At 34.2% G+C, this 18,463-nt stretch overlaps 1 protein-coding gene across 1 annotated transcript in view; it reads right to left on the reverse strand.

Moving 5' to 3' along the window:
• Window positions 1-2,606: 2,606 nt before the first annotated feature.
• Window positions 2,607-18,463, reverse strand: part of LOC125680789 (NADH-ubiquinone oxidoreductase 49 kDa subunit-like) — a 32,435-nt gene continuing 16,578 nt past the window's right edge. The window contains exons 10-14 of the mRNA XM_048920558.2: window positions 15,270-15,399; window positions 13,090-13,185; window positions 11,754-11,837; window positions 2,968-3,025; window positions 2,607-2,807 (exon numbers count right to left, since the gene is read on the reverse strand). Coding sequence (XP_048776515.1) covers window positions 2,770-2,807; window positions 2,968-3,025; window positions 11,754-11,837; window positions 13,090-13,185; window positions 15,270-15,399 — 406 coding nt within the window. The 3' untranslated portion in view covers window positions 2,607-2,769. The remainder of the gene's footprint in view (window positions 2,808-2,967; window positions 3,026-11,753; window positions 11,838-13,089; window positions 13,186-15,269; window positions 15,400-18,463) is intronic.

Here is an 18,463-nt window from a genome sequence, read left to right on the forward strand (position 1 = left end):
CACTTTAATGTTTTTCATTTGTCTGTGTGTCACAGGAACTCAATATATTGTTCTTTCTTTCTTCATTACTTTCACTGTACCAGATTGAATTTAAAAGGCGTTCAAACATGAAACATGATCCTTATTGAATGCTAAACAAATAGCCATTGACGAAATTGATCATTTCAAATATTTCCATTAACATCATAATGTATAAAAGGGAATAAATACAGATAATTAGAATACCTGTTGAAATCATAATTATCTTGACAACAATCATTAAATGATATTTATCTCCTATACCAAAATGCGGACGCAGTTAGACAATATCAGATTTCATTGATCCAAAAGACATGCATTTTATAATAAGTTACAAAAGCATAGTGTACAAAAAGTATTGACAACGACTGGTCATGAAACTTAAATTGAACAAATCTGCTCCTAACCAGAAGCTAAAACATATTTTTTCTACCTTACACATGCATTAATCACTTTTTCTATGCTAAGTATCCGTACAAATGTAAGTCTATAATATGATTTCGCAATAGATTTATCTCGGAAAGTAAGATTTCTATGTTAGACAATTAAACACAAATGGAAATCGCCTAATTGGCAAACTATAGTTTTTGTTCATCGTCATCTCCAAATATCTTCCTTTCTCTATTCTTGAATTATGGGCAGATAATTCAAATCCGTCATTTTTCTTCTTATATTCAACATGAATATGATTGTATTGTAAAACTACTAACTACATGAGGATACAAAACATACTGTGTTAAAATTACAAAACAAAAACCTGATTGTTTCTTCTAAGTTATTTATTATTCTTTGATATCAAATATTTTGAAATCCCCACGGTTGCTATTGTAAAAGTTTTGGTTAACTTCCTGGAGAGAGGTGGTTGTTGCTCAGTAACAAACATTTCATAATCTATAGTTATTCGTAAAGTATTCACCATGTTCATAAAATACACTAAACGTTTCGGAAGGGAAAGAAAAAAAGATTCAGATCTTTAATGCCTAATGCTTTTCACAAACAAAATCTGAAATTTCAATACATTACTTAGAGCACTGAAATGAGCAATTTTATACCAAAGGTTAAACATTTTAAAATATTTTACGACCAAATCTTTTATTCTTTATTACGCAGTTGTTGGTAGCGCTTTCAAATTTTAGACAATAGCACGAGTAGATATCCAATTACATAAATAGAAAACACCCGTGTTAGATAATAACAACATCACGTGGGGTGAGGAGGAATACCACACCAAAGAAAAATATTACCAATGGAAAATGGAAGATATGTACAATATTTTGAACTAGAAAACTTAAAAATTTAACTCAAGTAGTAATAGCAAAAATACAGTTTTAGTAGAAATTAATCAATGATTAGTAGAAATTAATCAATGATTTTAACTCTTTTCAAAAATATTACTTAGTTTTACTAACCCTGTCTTATAAGTATAAAAAAAAACCTTTAATTTATCAATTGATACTTAATTCCTAGAATTTCATTCTTAGAAGATTATATTTCGTCTGTGATGAGACATATTTCCAAACATTCATTACAGCCCCATTCGAACTGAAAATTCGCTGTTTTTGATCAATTTCGCCTGTTTACATACCTATGTCCGGTTGCCAGTCAATGAACCACCAGAGTCAAGTAATATATTGCTTCTCAACCAATGTGATAAAAATTTCACAAATTATTTAAACAAAACAAATACCAGATATATTGTGGGAATACACAGTTAATAATTTAACTAACTTCAATGTTTAACAGTTGGCAACCGAGAGCGACAATAATAACCAAAAATGTGAAAACCAGTAAACATTTACAACCTCTTGATTACTCCTCCTATAGAATCGTCTGTAATGAACTGTACCCGATGTGGTCTCTGAAACCGAGAAAAGTCAAACGAAATCTTCCCATTTTAATTTTTGTGTCACATGCTGTTGGCTTTGCGCCATGTCATGTACCTTGATATCAATGATGAAGCATTGCAATATATGCATATCGCTTACTGTCCTCTTTTAACCGAACACGCTACTTTTAGTGCTTGTTTTTAAGGGGGGGGGGGGGGGGGGGGGGGGACGGGGAACAAACAAAAAAAATCAACCATTAAGTGCATTGAACAACATGCTTTCCATTTTCTACCATTTATTTCTCTCTGAGAAATACCTCCATAATAAGAATCTTCAATGGGCTTTGTGTTTGTGGAAAGGAAAATGGTACAGAAAGGTGCACCGATTCAATAAATAAAAAATTAAAAGTCCCCGAAAATTAATTGTGGTACAGTTGTGAGGTCATATCTTTGTTAAACAAATATAAATGTGTATCAGAAAGTGTGCATATACTCTTCATCAAAACAACGTCGACATTGAATGTCATTTCAAGACCCATACCATCTAAAGTCCTTTAATTTCAAATGAGACCCCATATGCGTAGCTTAGGTTCAAATATTACCGAGGCAGGGGGTCTGGGGGACGCAGCCCCCCAGAAGCTATCGACATTTTAACAACGTAAAAGGTGTTTTTTTGTTTTTTTTTACCGAGGCAGCTGCCTCGGTTGCCTCAATGGAAGCTACGCCACTGGACCCCCTCTCTATTTGAAAAAAAGACACAGACTAAAAAAATTAACAAGTTTACTTTGCTTTTATCAATACAGCATATTTGTACAAGAGTCAGTGATAAACCTATCGAACGGAGAATCTTCAATGTTTGGAATGACGGAGGGTCAGGTTTTGTCATTCAATAAATTAACAGTGTACACACGAGTTACGTCATCACTCTATCGGTCCACTTCTCCGAACACGATGTCCAATGTTCCTGTTCAAACAAATAAAAGGAATAATGTGAATTTTTAATTATCTCTCGTAATTCAATGTCACGTATATTATTTAGCTTTTAAAAAAGAGGAAAAATAAATATGTACATTGTAGGAGCAACTGAATTCAAGTTAAATTCTGTATTACGTGAAAATATTTACCAATTATAGCCACCACGTCTGCAATCAAGTGATTTTTAGCGATGTGGTCCAATGCAGCCTGCAAAGAAACAGAGAATATGGCTAATCGAAAACTGTTCAAAAGCAACCAATACCCAATGAGACAGATATGATTGGGATATCGCTCTTATCAACACCTACATCCAAATGAACTGTGCTTCAAGTCTGCGGATCTAAACAGCAACTTCCTTTAAAACATTATTGTGACGTCAGTTCTATAGTCCAATATTATTAAGAGCAGGCCAATATCATGAGAAATACTGTTTTAGATAGAACAATGTGTTAAGTAAGATACAAGACTCCGATGGTCTATTATGTCAGATACGGGACTGATCACTCGCCCCTGCCAGTCCCGTATCTGACATAATAGACCATCCCTTACCTACCAAGTATCAGAACATATGCAAGTGCTGAGACGAGAATGTTTTTGTATTACTCCTCAGATCCGTGACCTTGACTATATTGGAAGACTTTGTTCTACGACACAACTCAATGTAATACATCTAATCCATCTTTACCAAAAAATTTTGGTTAGTGCATCGCATGCCCATGGGCATAGCAACTATTTTGAGAGAGGGGAAGGGGGCTCAAAAGGGGAAAGGGGAGGGGCTTAAATATGAGTTATTGTTTTAGCGAGTATTTCCATCATCTAGATCGCCATAATGCGCCCAATCTAACTTGTATAACATTTTATTATATAGCTAATAAATAGTCCAATATAAAATCTGCGTAAAATCTAGAGAATGTTAGCGTTCAATATCCTGAGAATTTATTGAACGCTAACTTTGCATTGCGTAAATTGTATGCACCCGAAACATTCCGAATATGAGTGTTCAATATTGACGTTACCGTAACGACGTAAACAAGCCAAAATGGCAGACGACGGTTCTCCGAATCTGACAGAGCCGGTATTTGATATTTACTTAAGCAAAATGTTTTACTGTACATAAATTATTATGTCGCCATTTACAAAATCAGTTTGCTTCATGCATTAATGACGGGTTAGATATTGAACAGTTAAGAAATGCATGCTGTTATTGCACACTGCCAATATTGATGAATTTTCGTCTATTTTGGAGTAGTTTGAGTGAAAAGGGATATAATTCAACAACTAAATACTTTAGTTATATAATAAAAGGGGTATTGAACTTATATAGGAGAATATTGGCACTCGTTGGCTGTCAAAATGCACTCGCAAGCTTGTGAATTTTTACAGCCAACTCGTGCCAATATTCACCCATACATGTTCAATAACCCTATAGTATCGGACGTGGTATTCTTTTCACGATGGGGTAGCAGCACAATATCACGAGCATGACCTGTGATTTCGTATCTTTTATATTGTGTAAACTAGCATGATTTTCTGAGTAGATTTGTCATTAACATCCGAAACTTGCACTGATGTTAGTTTTCAAATATGTTGGCAACTGCAATAAAATAAGTAATATTGGGATTGTTATTTTGCAATATTCTAATTTCTATTTTTAACAGAATTCAACCCCAATATATATTTAAACCGTAACAGAAATACAGATTGCTTTTAAAGGCCGGGAGTAACCTAGAAAATTTTACACCCCTACAGCAATTAAGCATATATGGCAAGAGGGCAGGGCTTAGCAGTGTTATCAGAATAAGCAGCAATCTAATGCTTGACTCTACACGTGCTCTGTAGCAGATGATATTTTGAACAGGGAGACTGACATGATTTATCAAAATAAACTAAAGTTTTCCCGCATTTTTCTACCACTCTGCTCGATCTGTGAGGCACTGAAAGGCTATGTTTTTACTTTAACAAAACTTCACCCTAGGAACTACAAAATGAATTCATCATTGTTTTATCCATGTCTTTTAAAACATGTAGTTTTTTTTTTATAATATACACATATATTGGTATATATGATATACTAATACTTAAAGGCCGGCAATTGGGTATAAAAGCAGCCAATCGGTGAAAATGGTGGAATATATGAATTTTCTGGTCACATTCAGATTGCAGCACTTATTTTGCAAATATAAAGATTAAGCTGTTGTACTGAAATTTTAAAATAGGTATGCTTGTTCCCCTCATAACTGTGCATATATTGGCCATATCTATTTTAGATATAAATTCTCATGAAGTTTTAATTTTGGCCTCAAAAATCTGAAGCAGGGCTAAATTTGTATTTCAAACTAGAGATTGGCAGTTTGTGGGTGTGATTATCTTTTGTTATTGTTTACACCGGATGTTGACTCACATATTGCAGGAGCATGCTTGTCTAGTTCTAGATAAGAGGGATTGCACCAAAGGCAACATATAATCAAATCACTGTATAACGTGGAAAAAAAGTACTTACTCATATATCATTGGTAAATCCAAATTTTATTTTTTAATCATATATAATCACATTCCATTAAAAAAATTGGTTAACTTTATGAAAATAACTCATAAGGACTGTTCAGTCTGATCACTGTTTCAGAGTTTTGCAGGATTGCTGGTACCTTTTCTCGAATAATGCCAATCATGATGTTTGTCTGATTAAGCAACAATCTCCTAGGCCAGTTGTGTAACTCCCATTAATTGTCTCTCACCAATGATGACAAATGTCCAATTGATCAACCATCACTCTAAAATTACTCTCAATCTGGACTCTTACATGTGAACATTACAATGTCAAAAGAGACAATCACAGATAGTAGGTCTCCAAATATCATAATGGACAAAATGTTTCTTAATAACCCTTCAATGCACAGGTCCTCCATTGCACAGCTACAATTTCCCCCCAAATTCTTCTCATAATTGAAAGGTACCAAGAGGAAAATCATAAGTATTAGTATATCATATATACCAATATTTGTGTATATTATAAAAAAAAAAACTACATGTTTTAAAAGACATGGATAAAACAATGATGAATTCATTTTGTAGTTCCTAGGGTGAAGTTTTGTTAAAGTAAAAACATAGCCTTTCAGTGCCTCACAGATCGAGCAGAGTGGTAGAAAAATGCGGGAAAACTTTAGTTTATTTTGATAAATCATGTCAGTCTCCCTGTTCAAAATATCATCTGCTACAGAGCACGTGTAGAGTCAAGCATTAGATTGCTGCTTATTCTGATAACACTGCTAAGCCCTGCCCTCTTGCCATATATGCTTAATTGCTGTAGGGGTGTAAAATTTTCTAGGTTACTCCCGGCCTTTATGATTTTCCTCTTGGTACCTTTCAATTATGAGAAGAATTTGGGGGGAAATTGTAGCTGTGCAATGGAGGACCTGTGCATTGAAGGGTTATTAAGAAACATTTTGTCCATTATGATATTTGGAGACCTACTATCTGTGATTGTCTCTTTTGACATTGTAATGTTCACATGTAAGAGTCCAGATTGAGAGTAATTTTAGAGTGATGGTTGATCAATTGGACATTTGTCATCATTGGTGAGAGACAATTAATGGGAGTTACACAACTGGCCTAGGAGATTGTTGCTTAATCAGACAAACATCATGATTGGCATCATTCGAGAAAAGGTACCAGCAATCCTGCAAAACTCTGAAACAGTGATCAGACTGAACAGTCCTTATGAGTTATTTTCATAAAGTTAACCAATTTTTTTAATGGAATGTGATTATATATGATTAAAAAATAAAATTTGGATTTACCAATGATATATGAGTAAGTACTTTTTTTCCACGTTATACAGTGATTTGATTACATGTTGCCTTTGGTGCAATCCCTCTTATCTAGAACTAGACAAGCATGCTCCTGCAATATGTGAGTCAACATCCGGTGTAAACAATAACAAAAGATAATCACACCCACAAACTGCCAATCTCTAGTTTGAAATACAAATTTAGCCCTGCTTCAGATTTTTGAGGCCAAAATTAAAACTTCATGAGAATTTATATCTAAAATAGATATGGCCAATATATGCACAGTTATGAGGGGAACAAGCATACCTATTTTAAAATTTCAGTACAACAGCTTAATCTTTATATTTGCAAAATAAGTGCTGCAATCTGAATGTGACCAGAAAATTCATATATTCCACCATTTTCACCGATTGGCTGCTTTTATACCCAATTGCCGGCCTTTAAATACATGTACAAACTACATGTACTCAAGAAGCATGACAATGGAAAATAACCTTTAAAAAAAAAGAAATACAGTGTACTATAAAGTATGCATCTCTATAATCGGCTTCAGACTTTGGTAGAATTCTGGTCACAGGAATAAACAGAATGAGATTATAGTTTATATGTGTGTGTTACAGGGATATAGTACAGAAAAAATTTTTATAAGTGACCAATCGCAAAGCTTTTATTTTTATTTTTTTTAATCACATAAAGAATTTATGATATTTGAAATAGGCATGATGTGACTCAGACTCTAAACCGGCTGTTGATGAAAATATGATACCTGGTCACTTACACAAGAATTTGAAGGTTGAAAAAAAATTGTTGCAAAAAAGTGAAAATTACTCGCAACTTTTTTCAAAATTTATGGACTACTTAAAAACAGAAATTTCACACATGATTTTTATGTAATCTATTATAAAATAAATCCATTGTGAACCTGGTAACAATCTGATTAAAATTTAATCCTTAAAACAAGATTTATACAATATATAACTTCTGGAAGTTGAGCCTTCATTGTTGCCTTGACTGACCAAAGTGGCCCCTTTCTTTGACAGCAGGGGTTACAGTTTGAACAACATCTTATTAGCATGTTTTCATATTTAAAAATCAGTTATCCATTTCAAGGTATGGTTAGAACAAACTTGAATCTACATGAAATGATCATATTTCCATATTCATTAACGTGATTCGCCACCATGATTTCGTAGGACAAGATGTGAAGAAATTCTCCTCAGTGTGCCTTATGGTGTAGAGTTAAAACTAATAGCAAGTTTTACTTCATTTGCATAGTTCATGGAATGGTAAATCATTTCACAATACAATTTGCATAAACGGCTTAGATTTTTTGCATTTAAATTCATTCACAAATATAGATATTCAGAAAATTAGCATGCATTGCAGGCTTGTAGAGAACACTGTTTAAAAGTTTCTGCAACATGAGTGAACAAGAGTACCGCAAACGGTACATAATACGCCCGTGAAATGCTTACATAGGGTGTTTTTCTTGTGCTGTAATTTGTATAACTTTGCTTCAGGTATTATCAGCCATCATGAGGCTGTGACAAACTTTCATATGAACAAAGGGTCTTGGCTTAAAAATCTAGATTTCCTCAAAATGGACCAAGTTCAACAACCTGTAATTTTTTCAAAAATGGAAGAAAATCAAAATCCTTCCCCAGATGCACATCTTCAATACCCATACAAACACTCCACAAAATAAGATGGTCCTCACTTGAAAACTGGGGGAGGAGTTGGGTGGACAAATTATGTACCCTCCATAGAATATTAATTTCCAAATAGACTAAGTTCAACAACCTGTAATTTTCTCAAAAATTGTAGAAAATCAAAATCCATCCCACATGCACATCTTCAATACCCATACAAACACTCCACAAAACAAGAGATGTTTGTAAAACACACATGCCTCCCATGGTGCAAAATTGAAAAGGGTTATACACACACATCATTTAATTGATAGTAGTATCATCAATTCAAAATATTGAGCAGACAATATCTTCCTATGTCAAGAGTGAATTGACCTTGTGACCTAAAAATCAATAGGGGTCATCTACTCCTTATGCTGTACCAGTGTACCAAGTTTGGTGTCGATCAAGGAAATAATTCTTAAAATATAGGAGACAATATATTACTATGTCCAGTTCAACAACTGACTTTTGACCTCAAAATCAATATGGGTCATCTTCTCCTGAAGATGTACAAGTGTACTAAGTTTGATGTCTGTCAAGCAAAGGGTTCTCAAGATATTGAGCAGACAGTATATTCTAATATCCTGTTTGACCCTTGACCTTTGACCATGTGACCTCAAAATCAATAGGGGTCATCTCCTCCTGAAGTTGTACCAGTGTACCAAGTTTGATGTCTGTCAAGCAAAGGGTTCTCAAGATATTGAACGGACAGTATATTCCTATGTCCAGTTTGACCCTTGACCATGTCACCTCAAAATCAATAGGGGTCATCTTCTTCTTAAGATGTGCTGGTGTACCAAGTTTGATGTCTGTCAAGCAAAGGGTTCTCTAGACATTGAATGGTCAGTATATTCCTATGCCAAGTTTGACCCTTGACCTTTGACCATATGGCCTCAAAATCAATAGGGGTCATCTACTCCTTAGGATGTACTAGTGTGCTAAGTTTGATGTTTTTCAAGCAAAGGGTTCTCAAGATATTGAGCGGACATTATATTCCTATGTCTAGAGTAGATTGACCCTTGACCTTTTGACCTGAAAAACAATAGGGGTCCTCTTCTACTCATAACCAACCCACATATGAAATATCATTATCATCAAGTGAATGGTTCTCAAGATATTGAGCGGACAACATGTGGTCTACTGACCGACCGACCGGTGCAAACCAATATGCCCCTCTTCTTTGAAGGGGGGCATAATAAGAAGACTCTCACTTGAAAACTGTGGGAGGAGTAGGGCGATCTCGGGGGCATAAAAAGGTCGAAATGGATCAAAATTGCAGTATGATCTAGAGTGACCCACAAAGAAGCTACACAGCAAGTTTCAGCATATGTGAAAGGGAAATGAAATTATAAAGAGAAAACCCCAAATGGACGGACGGACGGATGGACAGACAGATGGACGTACAGACATCGCTGTACCATAATACGTCCCGTCTAAAGACGGGCGTATAAAAAATAGTATTTATTGGCCTAATGTGTAGAAAAATAGTATTTATCAGTCTAATGTGTAGAAATATAGTATTTATGAGTCTATTGTTTAAAAAAAATAGCATTTATTGGCCTAATGTGTAGGTAAATAGTATTCATCAGCCTAATGTGTAGAAAAATAGCACTTATCAGCCTAATGTGTAGAAAAATAGTATTTATTGGCCTAATGTGTAGAAAAATAGCATTTATTGGTCTAATGTATAGAAAAATAGCATTTATCAGCCTAAGGTGTAGAAAAATAGTATTTATTGGCCTAATGTGTAGAAAAATAGTATTTATTGGCCTAATGTGTAGAAAAATAGCATTTATCAGCCTAAGGTGTAGAAAAATAGTATTTGTTGGCCTAATGTGTAGAAAAATAGTATTTATTGGCCTAATGTGTAGAAAAATAGCATTTATCAGCCTAAGGTGTAGAAAAATAGTATTTGTTGGCCTAATGTGTAGAAAAATAGTATTTGTTGGCCTAATGTGTAGAAAAATAGTATTTATTGGCCTAATATGTAGAAAAATAGTATTTATTGTCCTACTGTGTAGAAAAATAGTATTTATTGGCCTAATGTGTACAAAAATAGTATTTATTGGCCTTATTGTCCTACTGTGTAGAAAAATAGTATTTATTGGCCTAATGTGTACAAAAATAGTATTTATTGGCCTAATGTGTACAAAAATAGTATTTATTGGCCACTTAAGGAGAAGAAAATTTTCCCACTGACTTCATCAGTTATCATGAACAACCTACTTCAAGATTGAAACAAAGTTTTAGAGCAAAAGTTTGGTTAGGTAAGAAGTTCGGTGTGATATATGTACACCGTCAATCACTTGGTATAGGTTCATGACATACTGTCAGGCAAAAAAATAACCATTGTATAATTTAAGCATTGGAAAGTGTAAAAAAAAAAATTATTTTGGCAAAATCTTGAGAAAGCTAGAAGCCTACAGATTATCTGCATCCAAGATGCACAAACTGCCAAATTAATTACAATCGTTATGTATGTACGACTTAAAATTTAAGTACATTATACTTATACAATGCATGTACATGTATTCACTAACTTAAAATATCAAAATCTATAACCAAAACCTGGACTTTATACCCATACGACAATTTGGAATCCTTCACTACAAATGAAATTGCAGCACAAACCAGTGACTTATGGTACCTTCACATCCACGGATTTTTCTTACAGATCCTTATGTATTCCACAAATCCGTAAAGGTACACGGATTGTTACGATCTAGACACGGATACCAACGAGTGATTTACGAATGCTTGCGATTGATTACGAATCGGAGATCCATAAGGACTCATCAGAAAAATCTGTGAGTGTGAAGGTGGTATTAATAGTAAAGTTTAAGTATGTACTCGTAAAGTAATCGTGTCTATACGTAAAGCGCTCGTAATGACTCTGAACAATCCATAAAGCGATTGTATCCCGACATGAATGAAATCGTAAATATCACTTAGGCATTTGCAATAATCCGTAAACTATCCTATCTGTAACATATCGTAAACTAACCGCAAAGATTTGTAAAAAAAAAAAGAACTTTTTACGAGTGTTTTACGGATTCTTACGAGCAGTTTACGTGTTCTTGCGACCAGTTTACGATACTTACGGATTGTTACAAGTTATTTACAGGTTATTTACGGAAAATGAAATCCGTGGACAATCGTGAATTTTTTTTGAAATGTCACAAAATTTGCCCCTACTTTCACAGATCCGTGCGAGTTGTGATAAATTATTAACGGATACCGATGAGTGATTTACGAATGCTTGCGATTGACTACGAGTCGGAGATCCTTAAGGACTCGTAAGAAAAATATGTGAGTGTGAAGGTGGTATAATAGAATCCTTCATCATTACCAGTATGGGATGGGGAAAATTCAATCGAAGGGACAAGATTTGCAGTCTGGGACATGTTGTAAGCAAAAGCTCTTACGATAAGTCAATCATAATAATTTTTTACTTACCAAATGAGCAAATCCAGGGGCCTTGATTTTACATCTGTAAGGTTTGTTGGTTCCGTCAGACACTAGGTATACTCCAAACTCACCCTGTGAAAGTAATGAATTAGACACTAGGTATACTCCAAACTCACCCTATGAAAGTAATGAATTAGATATATGCAACTTCTGTTTGCAAAAGCAGGCAAGAAAATGTCACTGCAGTAGTAGATTTGTGCATCTTTAAACTTCATAACTTGGCAACATTTACAGTGTTGTGCATAGCGGTAATGTCGCCCTCTCTGATATTTTTTTTATTTGGGGTGGTGGGGGTCTCCGTAATGGTGCAAATGCACTGCAACATTCTCGATGAAATACAATGGGACTTGAATCTTACTCCAAGAGTAAATTTGTTTATCAATTTAAAGGAGGAATTGGGACAAGGAGATGATCACTTTGAGAGATTGAGAAACTTCCAAGGACAGAAGTTTGAGCCATCTTGATTTACTTATATTAACCATTGATAAATGATTATGGTCATATTATCTACAACATTATGAAAGAAATTTCATTGAAATTTGTCCTTACTTTTTATTTCATCTTTTTGCAATATACTTCCTCTTTGTGATATCAAGTGAAATTTCCCTTTTTTACAAACCAAGTATTTCAAATCCATCCCAAATAGGCGTAAGATTCTACCACAGTCTGACAATCCACTCGGAGCAAATGTTAGATTCTAAGCAGATGTTAGATTCTAGATTAAAGCCATTCTACCAGTCAGACAATCCACTCGCAACAGATGTTAGATTCTACCACAATCTGACAATCCACTCGGAGCAGAAGTTAGATTAAAGCCATTCTACCACAATCTGACAATCCACTCGGAGCAGAAGTTAGATTAAAGCCATTCTACCACAATCTGACAATCCACTCGGAGCAGAAGTTAGATTAAAGCCATTCTACCACAATCTGACAATCCACTCGGAGCAGAAGTTAGATTAAAGCCATTCTACCACAATCTGACAATCCACTCGGAGCAGAAGTTAGATTAAAGCCATTCTACCACAATCTGACAATCCACTCGGAGCAGAAGTTAGATTAAAGCCATTCTACCACAATCTGACAATCCACTCGGAGCAGATGTTAGATTAAAGCCAATCTACCAGTCTGATAATATTCATCTTTTTGATTAATTTGACACTATAGTTTAATAACATAAAATACGAGAATAATGATTTTTCGCACTTTCATTACAGTAGAAAGATGGGATAAGGAAGTTTATGGGATGTATATGGAACATGATATGAAACCTGATAAAAAATCTAAATAAAGTGTTATTCTACAGTAGGATGGCGATCATTACCTTGGGGGCCTCAACAGCAGTATATGTTGTTCCTGGCGGCACATTGTATCCCTCTGTGTACAGCTTGAAGTGGTGGATAAGAGCTTCCATACTTTCCTATTCAAATTACAACCAATTAAAACAAGAGGCCCATGGGCCACATCGCTCACCTGAGTCACCTTGGCCCATATCTGAAGACTTTCCATATATATTTGCATGTAAAACCGTAGTCTCTATTGTGGCCCATCCTACACCTGGAGGCCTTGATTTTTACAAACTTCAATCTGCACTATATCAGAAAGCTTTCATGTAAATTTCAACTTCATTGGCCCAATGGTTCTTGAGAAGATATTTAAAGATTTTCCCTATATATTTGTATGTAAAACTTTGATCCCCTATTGTGACCCCAACCTAACCCTGGGGGCCATACTTTGAACAAACTTGAATCTGCACTATGTCAGGAAGCTTTCATGTGAATCTCAGCTCTTCTAGCTCATTGGTTCTTGAGAAGAAAGTATTTAAAGATTTTTCCTATATATTTCAATGTAAAACTTTGATCCCCTATTGTGGCCCATACCTAACCCCAGGGGACATGATTTGAACAAACTTGAATCAGCACTGTGTCAGAAAGCTTTCATGTAAATATCAGCTTTTCTGGCTCAGTGGTTCTTGAGAAGAAGCTTTTTAAAAGACTTTCCTTATATATTTGTATGTAAAACTTTGATCCCCTATTGTGGCTGCATCATACCCCCGGGGGCCATACTTTGAACAAACTTAAATCTGCACTATGTTAGGAAGCTTTCATGTAAATATCAGCTTTTCTGGCCCAGTGGTTCTGGAGAAGAAGGCTTTTAAAGATTTTCCCTATATATTTATATGCAAAACTTTAATCCCCCCTTGTTGCCCCATCCTACCGCCAGGGGCCATGATTTGAAAAAACTTGAATCTGCACTATGTCAGAAAGCTTTTATGTATATATCAACTTTTCTGGCTTAGTGGTTCTTGAGAAGATTTTTAAATGACCCCACCCAATTTTTGCATTTTTGTGATTATCTCCCCTTTGAAAGGGACATGGCCCTTCATTTGAACAAACTTAAAAGCCTTTCTCCCAAGGATGCTTTTGGCCAAGTTTGGTTGAAATTGGCCCAGTGGTTCTGGAGAAGAAGTCAAAAATGTAAAAAGTTTACAGACAGACGCACAGACGACGGATAACAAGCGATCAGAAAAGCTCACTTGAGCTTTCAGCTCAGGTGAGCTAAAAAGAAATCTAACTTTTTATTCTTCTGGCAAGATCCAAGATGAGTACTTTGTTACTTGCTTTAGCCTTATTTTCATTTACATTCTAAATGAGAAAATTTAATTTAAAATCATCATAATTTAAAATGTGGGTTACAAAGAATGAGTTTTATCCAAAAGTGTGTTGGATAAATTTGCAATATGTATATATTTCTCCTTTATCTCCTACTGAACCAAACATGAACATTTAATCTTAAGGTAGCTCACTACACTAAAGCTTATCCTCTTTATGGCACTACGTCACAAGATGGCAATTTAAATGTTTTGTGAAGTTATTTGTATCGATCAGTTAGTTTGTCTATCATCATAGCTCAGTGGTTAAAGCATTGGGCTTGTGAACCGCAGATCTCGAGTTCAAATCCACCAGAGTTTTTTGTTCATATGTGTTGAAGTAATTTTTTTGAAAATCACGTTTTTATCCAAATTTGCATATTTTCTGCCTTTTTGGCATAGATATTATATATTATCATATCTTTTATGATTAAATCAATTTGTACTAATCTGAGAAACTATTTCAGGATGTAGTGAGCCCCCTTAAGGAGCAAGATCAATAGTTCAATGTCTGACAAAAAACTAAATTCACATAGTTCTCATCCAGACCCACCCCTTAAAACGAAATATGATGAATGTTGATCCAAGTCAGTCATCAAATACTACTAACACTCTATACACTTTTCTACTGTTTATTCACAAATGAAATGTAGTTTTTAATTTTAAATATGTCACTTTTAAAAAAGTTAATTTGTGGGGGAAAAATCATGTAAGCAATGTAGGACAACAAAAACTTATGTTTTTAACCACCACCACTGAATTTGAATTTGCCATTTTTATCTAATATTGATCTTTTGAATTTGCTCGTAATACATGATTTTTCAATTTATTTATATTTGATTGACATTTCTCACCTTCATTTCTGCACGTTTTGGAGGAACAACTTTGTTATCATCTGTCCTGACTTCTCCCTCCGGCATTTCGTTCAAACATTGGTGAACAATTCTTGCACTCTGTCGCATCTCCTCCATCCTAACCAAATATCTATAAAAACACAAACGTGGGGCACTGAATACTCTTCCGATTAGCGATATATGGATCGATACATGTCTATTAAATGACATTGCCTGTCATAGCATTTTCCAAAAATATCTGCACATTTCAAGTTGAGTATTTTTAGTCCGCCTAGCAAAAAATGAAAGTAGAACCCAAAAAAACAAAGCAGACTATATAACATTAATAAAACCGACTGGAAGCAAGTCAGAGGTATAGGAGAGTATTGGCTTGCAAGTTTACGAAAGGGAAAATGATGCAAGACTCATTATTGTAAAGTTTCTTGAGCATTGTGATATTTCTTTTATTCTAATCAAGTAACTAGCTGAACCAAGTGATATTTTTTGTTTGTTCTGAACTGATTAAATTTGAAATTCTTTTTTCTAGTTTTTCTTGATATGCAAAGCATTGCGATATGTATCGTATCGGCTAGAAAGGGTATCGTCCCATCTCTAGTTCCAATACCATCCTCACACATTAAAATATCTCAATATATCAATACATTAGTAAATACAGTGTGATTGGTTGCATAAACTGTCGATCTTGTTACATTGTAACTTTGTAATATAACGACTAGTATTCAAACTGAGTAAAAATCGAACACTTGAACAAAACCTGTGGTTACTATTTCTACTGTGCATGTACTGTACTACTAACATGGTAAAAATTCTACAAAAATCGAGGAATCATTAGATTTCGTGGGAACTTGATTATTGTGAAAAATTTAAATGATTCCATGTATATATATATATATTACAGGTACAGGATCTCAGTTCTTGTTTTCACTCATTTTATTTTCATTCAACAGGGTATTACAAAATGAAACTTGGAATATCAGCAAGTCATGTTGTACCTAAAGAAATCATACAATGTTTAATTAAGAAATAATGATCATGTTTTCGTGTATGTTGCAGGATAATCTCCAAGGTCGAAATATGTTGTTTTACATGTATTTCAAACAACATATCGAGACCAAGGAGGTTATCCTGCAACATACACAAAAACAAGAACTTTATTTCTATTGTACTATGGCTCAGAAATATATTGCCGATTGTTTTCCTATATAGCTATGAATTAGGTCACTGTGATGTCATCCAAAACTGTCTACATTGCTTTTTGCTGATGATAAAGGTGAGATGGTAGGGTATTCTAAATCTATTTTGAAAAAATATTTCAAGTATTTAGTTTAATGTATTAACAAATTATATCAATTGCTTTGAATATAAATTCAGAAAAACTTGTCTGTGCATCGCCATGTTTATATGTGTATCGCTCTCAGAATGCAGACGATTGGTTTTGAATGACAAAGAGTCTTCAGTCCTTTATGAATTTGTTTTACAACATATACTGATTCATTTTTATGATTATAAAATTGAATTATTAGTCAACTTTAATGCTGTATTAGCAAAATTCTTAAGTGCAAGCGAGATGTGTATCAATTTTCTCATAATCAGTTATTACATATGAAGGTAAATCGTAGAATAATGACCTCAGTATTCCTTTGATCTTTGCAATAACTGTGGTAGAATGGGCAATTTGAAATTGAGAATTATGGTTTATCACATTTGTGACTAGGTGAAATCTTATGTCTCTATATTGTAATATTAAGTTTGCATATTGTAATTTATATGTCTCTATATTGTAATATTAAGTTTGCATATTGTAATTCTTATGTCTCTATATTGTAATATTAAGTTTGCATATTGTAATTCTTATGTCTCTATATTGTAATATTAAGTTTGCATATTGTAAATCTTAAGTCTGTATGTTGTAATTATAAGTCTGAATAATGAATAAGCATCACATGGTTAGATCTCATATAATGTCAGAGATCTGTATTAATCTCAAATCTGTATATTGTCATCTTTGTATTTTGTAATCTCAGATTGTATATTGCAATCTTTCATCTCAATATTAGAATAATACTCTTAGGTATGTTGTAATTTAGGTCCATAAATTGTAAATTCAGGTCTGCATTTATTATTCTCACATTATCACCAGTGTGAGATCGACTTTACCCATGCGAGACAGCCATGTGAGATTTTTCTGCTTCACACTGCTGAGACATCAATGATTGTGATGCAATATATTTTCTATGATTTATGTTATACGGTGAAGTAAAATATTTTGTATTGTTTTCTTTAACATCTTTCTGGCAGACAACTTTGAGTATTTTAGTTTACACTTAACAGTGTAAATCATTTTTGGACATGCTCTTTCTGTCTGTCTGATTTGTTTTTGCACCAAAGTTCAAATAAGGATTTTGACGATTTTGAATTTTCTGAAAGCTCCTGAATTTAAGCACTAAACTGTGGGTAAAATGTGAGAAAATAATCCTTCATTATTTATTCGGGTGGGATATTGAAATTCCACCTTTGGAACAAGATGCCCTGTCTAGGACTTGACAAAGCCTCGTCCTAGATTGCGAATCTTGTCTCCTTGGTGGAATTTCCCTATCTCACAATCGACAAAGCCTCGTCCTAGAATGCGAATCTTGTCTCCTTAGTGGAATTTCCCTATCTCACAATCGACAAAGCCTCGTCCTAGAATGCGAATCTTGTCCCCGTTGTGATATTTCCCCATCCCATACTTGTACTAATGAAGGATACTATTAATCTCAGTTCTGTATGCTGTACTCTTAAGTTGGTATAATGTTAACTTTGTATAAAGTAATAATACATCTGTATATTGTAATCTTAGTCCTGTGTATTGTAATCTTAGTCTTGTGTATGGTAGTCTTAGGTCTGTGTATTGTAATCTTAGTCCTGTGTATGGTAATCTTAGGTCTGTGTATTGTAATTTTAGGTCTATGTATTGTAATCTTAGGTCTGTGTATGGTAATCTTAGGCCTGTGAATTGTAATCTTAGGTCTGTGTATTGTAATCTTAGGTCTGTGTATTGTAATCTTAGGTCTGTGTATTGTAATCTTAGTCTTGTGTATTGTAATCTTAGTCCTGTGTATTGTAATTATCGTCCTGTGTATTGTAATCTTAGGTCAGTGTATTGTAATTATCGTCCTGTGTATTGTAGTCTTAGGCCTGTGTATTGTAATATT

Source organism: Ostrea edulis, chromosome 2, assembly GCF_947568905.1.
Source record: "Ostrea edulis chromosome 2, xbOstEdul1.1, whole genome shotgun sequence".
In the NCBI taxonomy this organism is placed as follows: domain Eukaryota; kingdom Metazoa; phylum Mollusca; class Bivalvia; order Ostreida; family Ostreidae; genus Ostrea; species Ostrea edulis.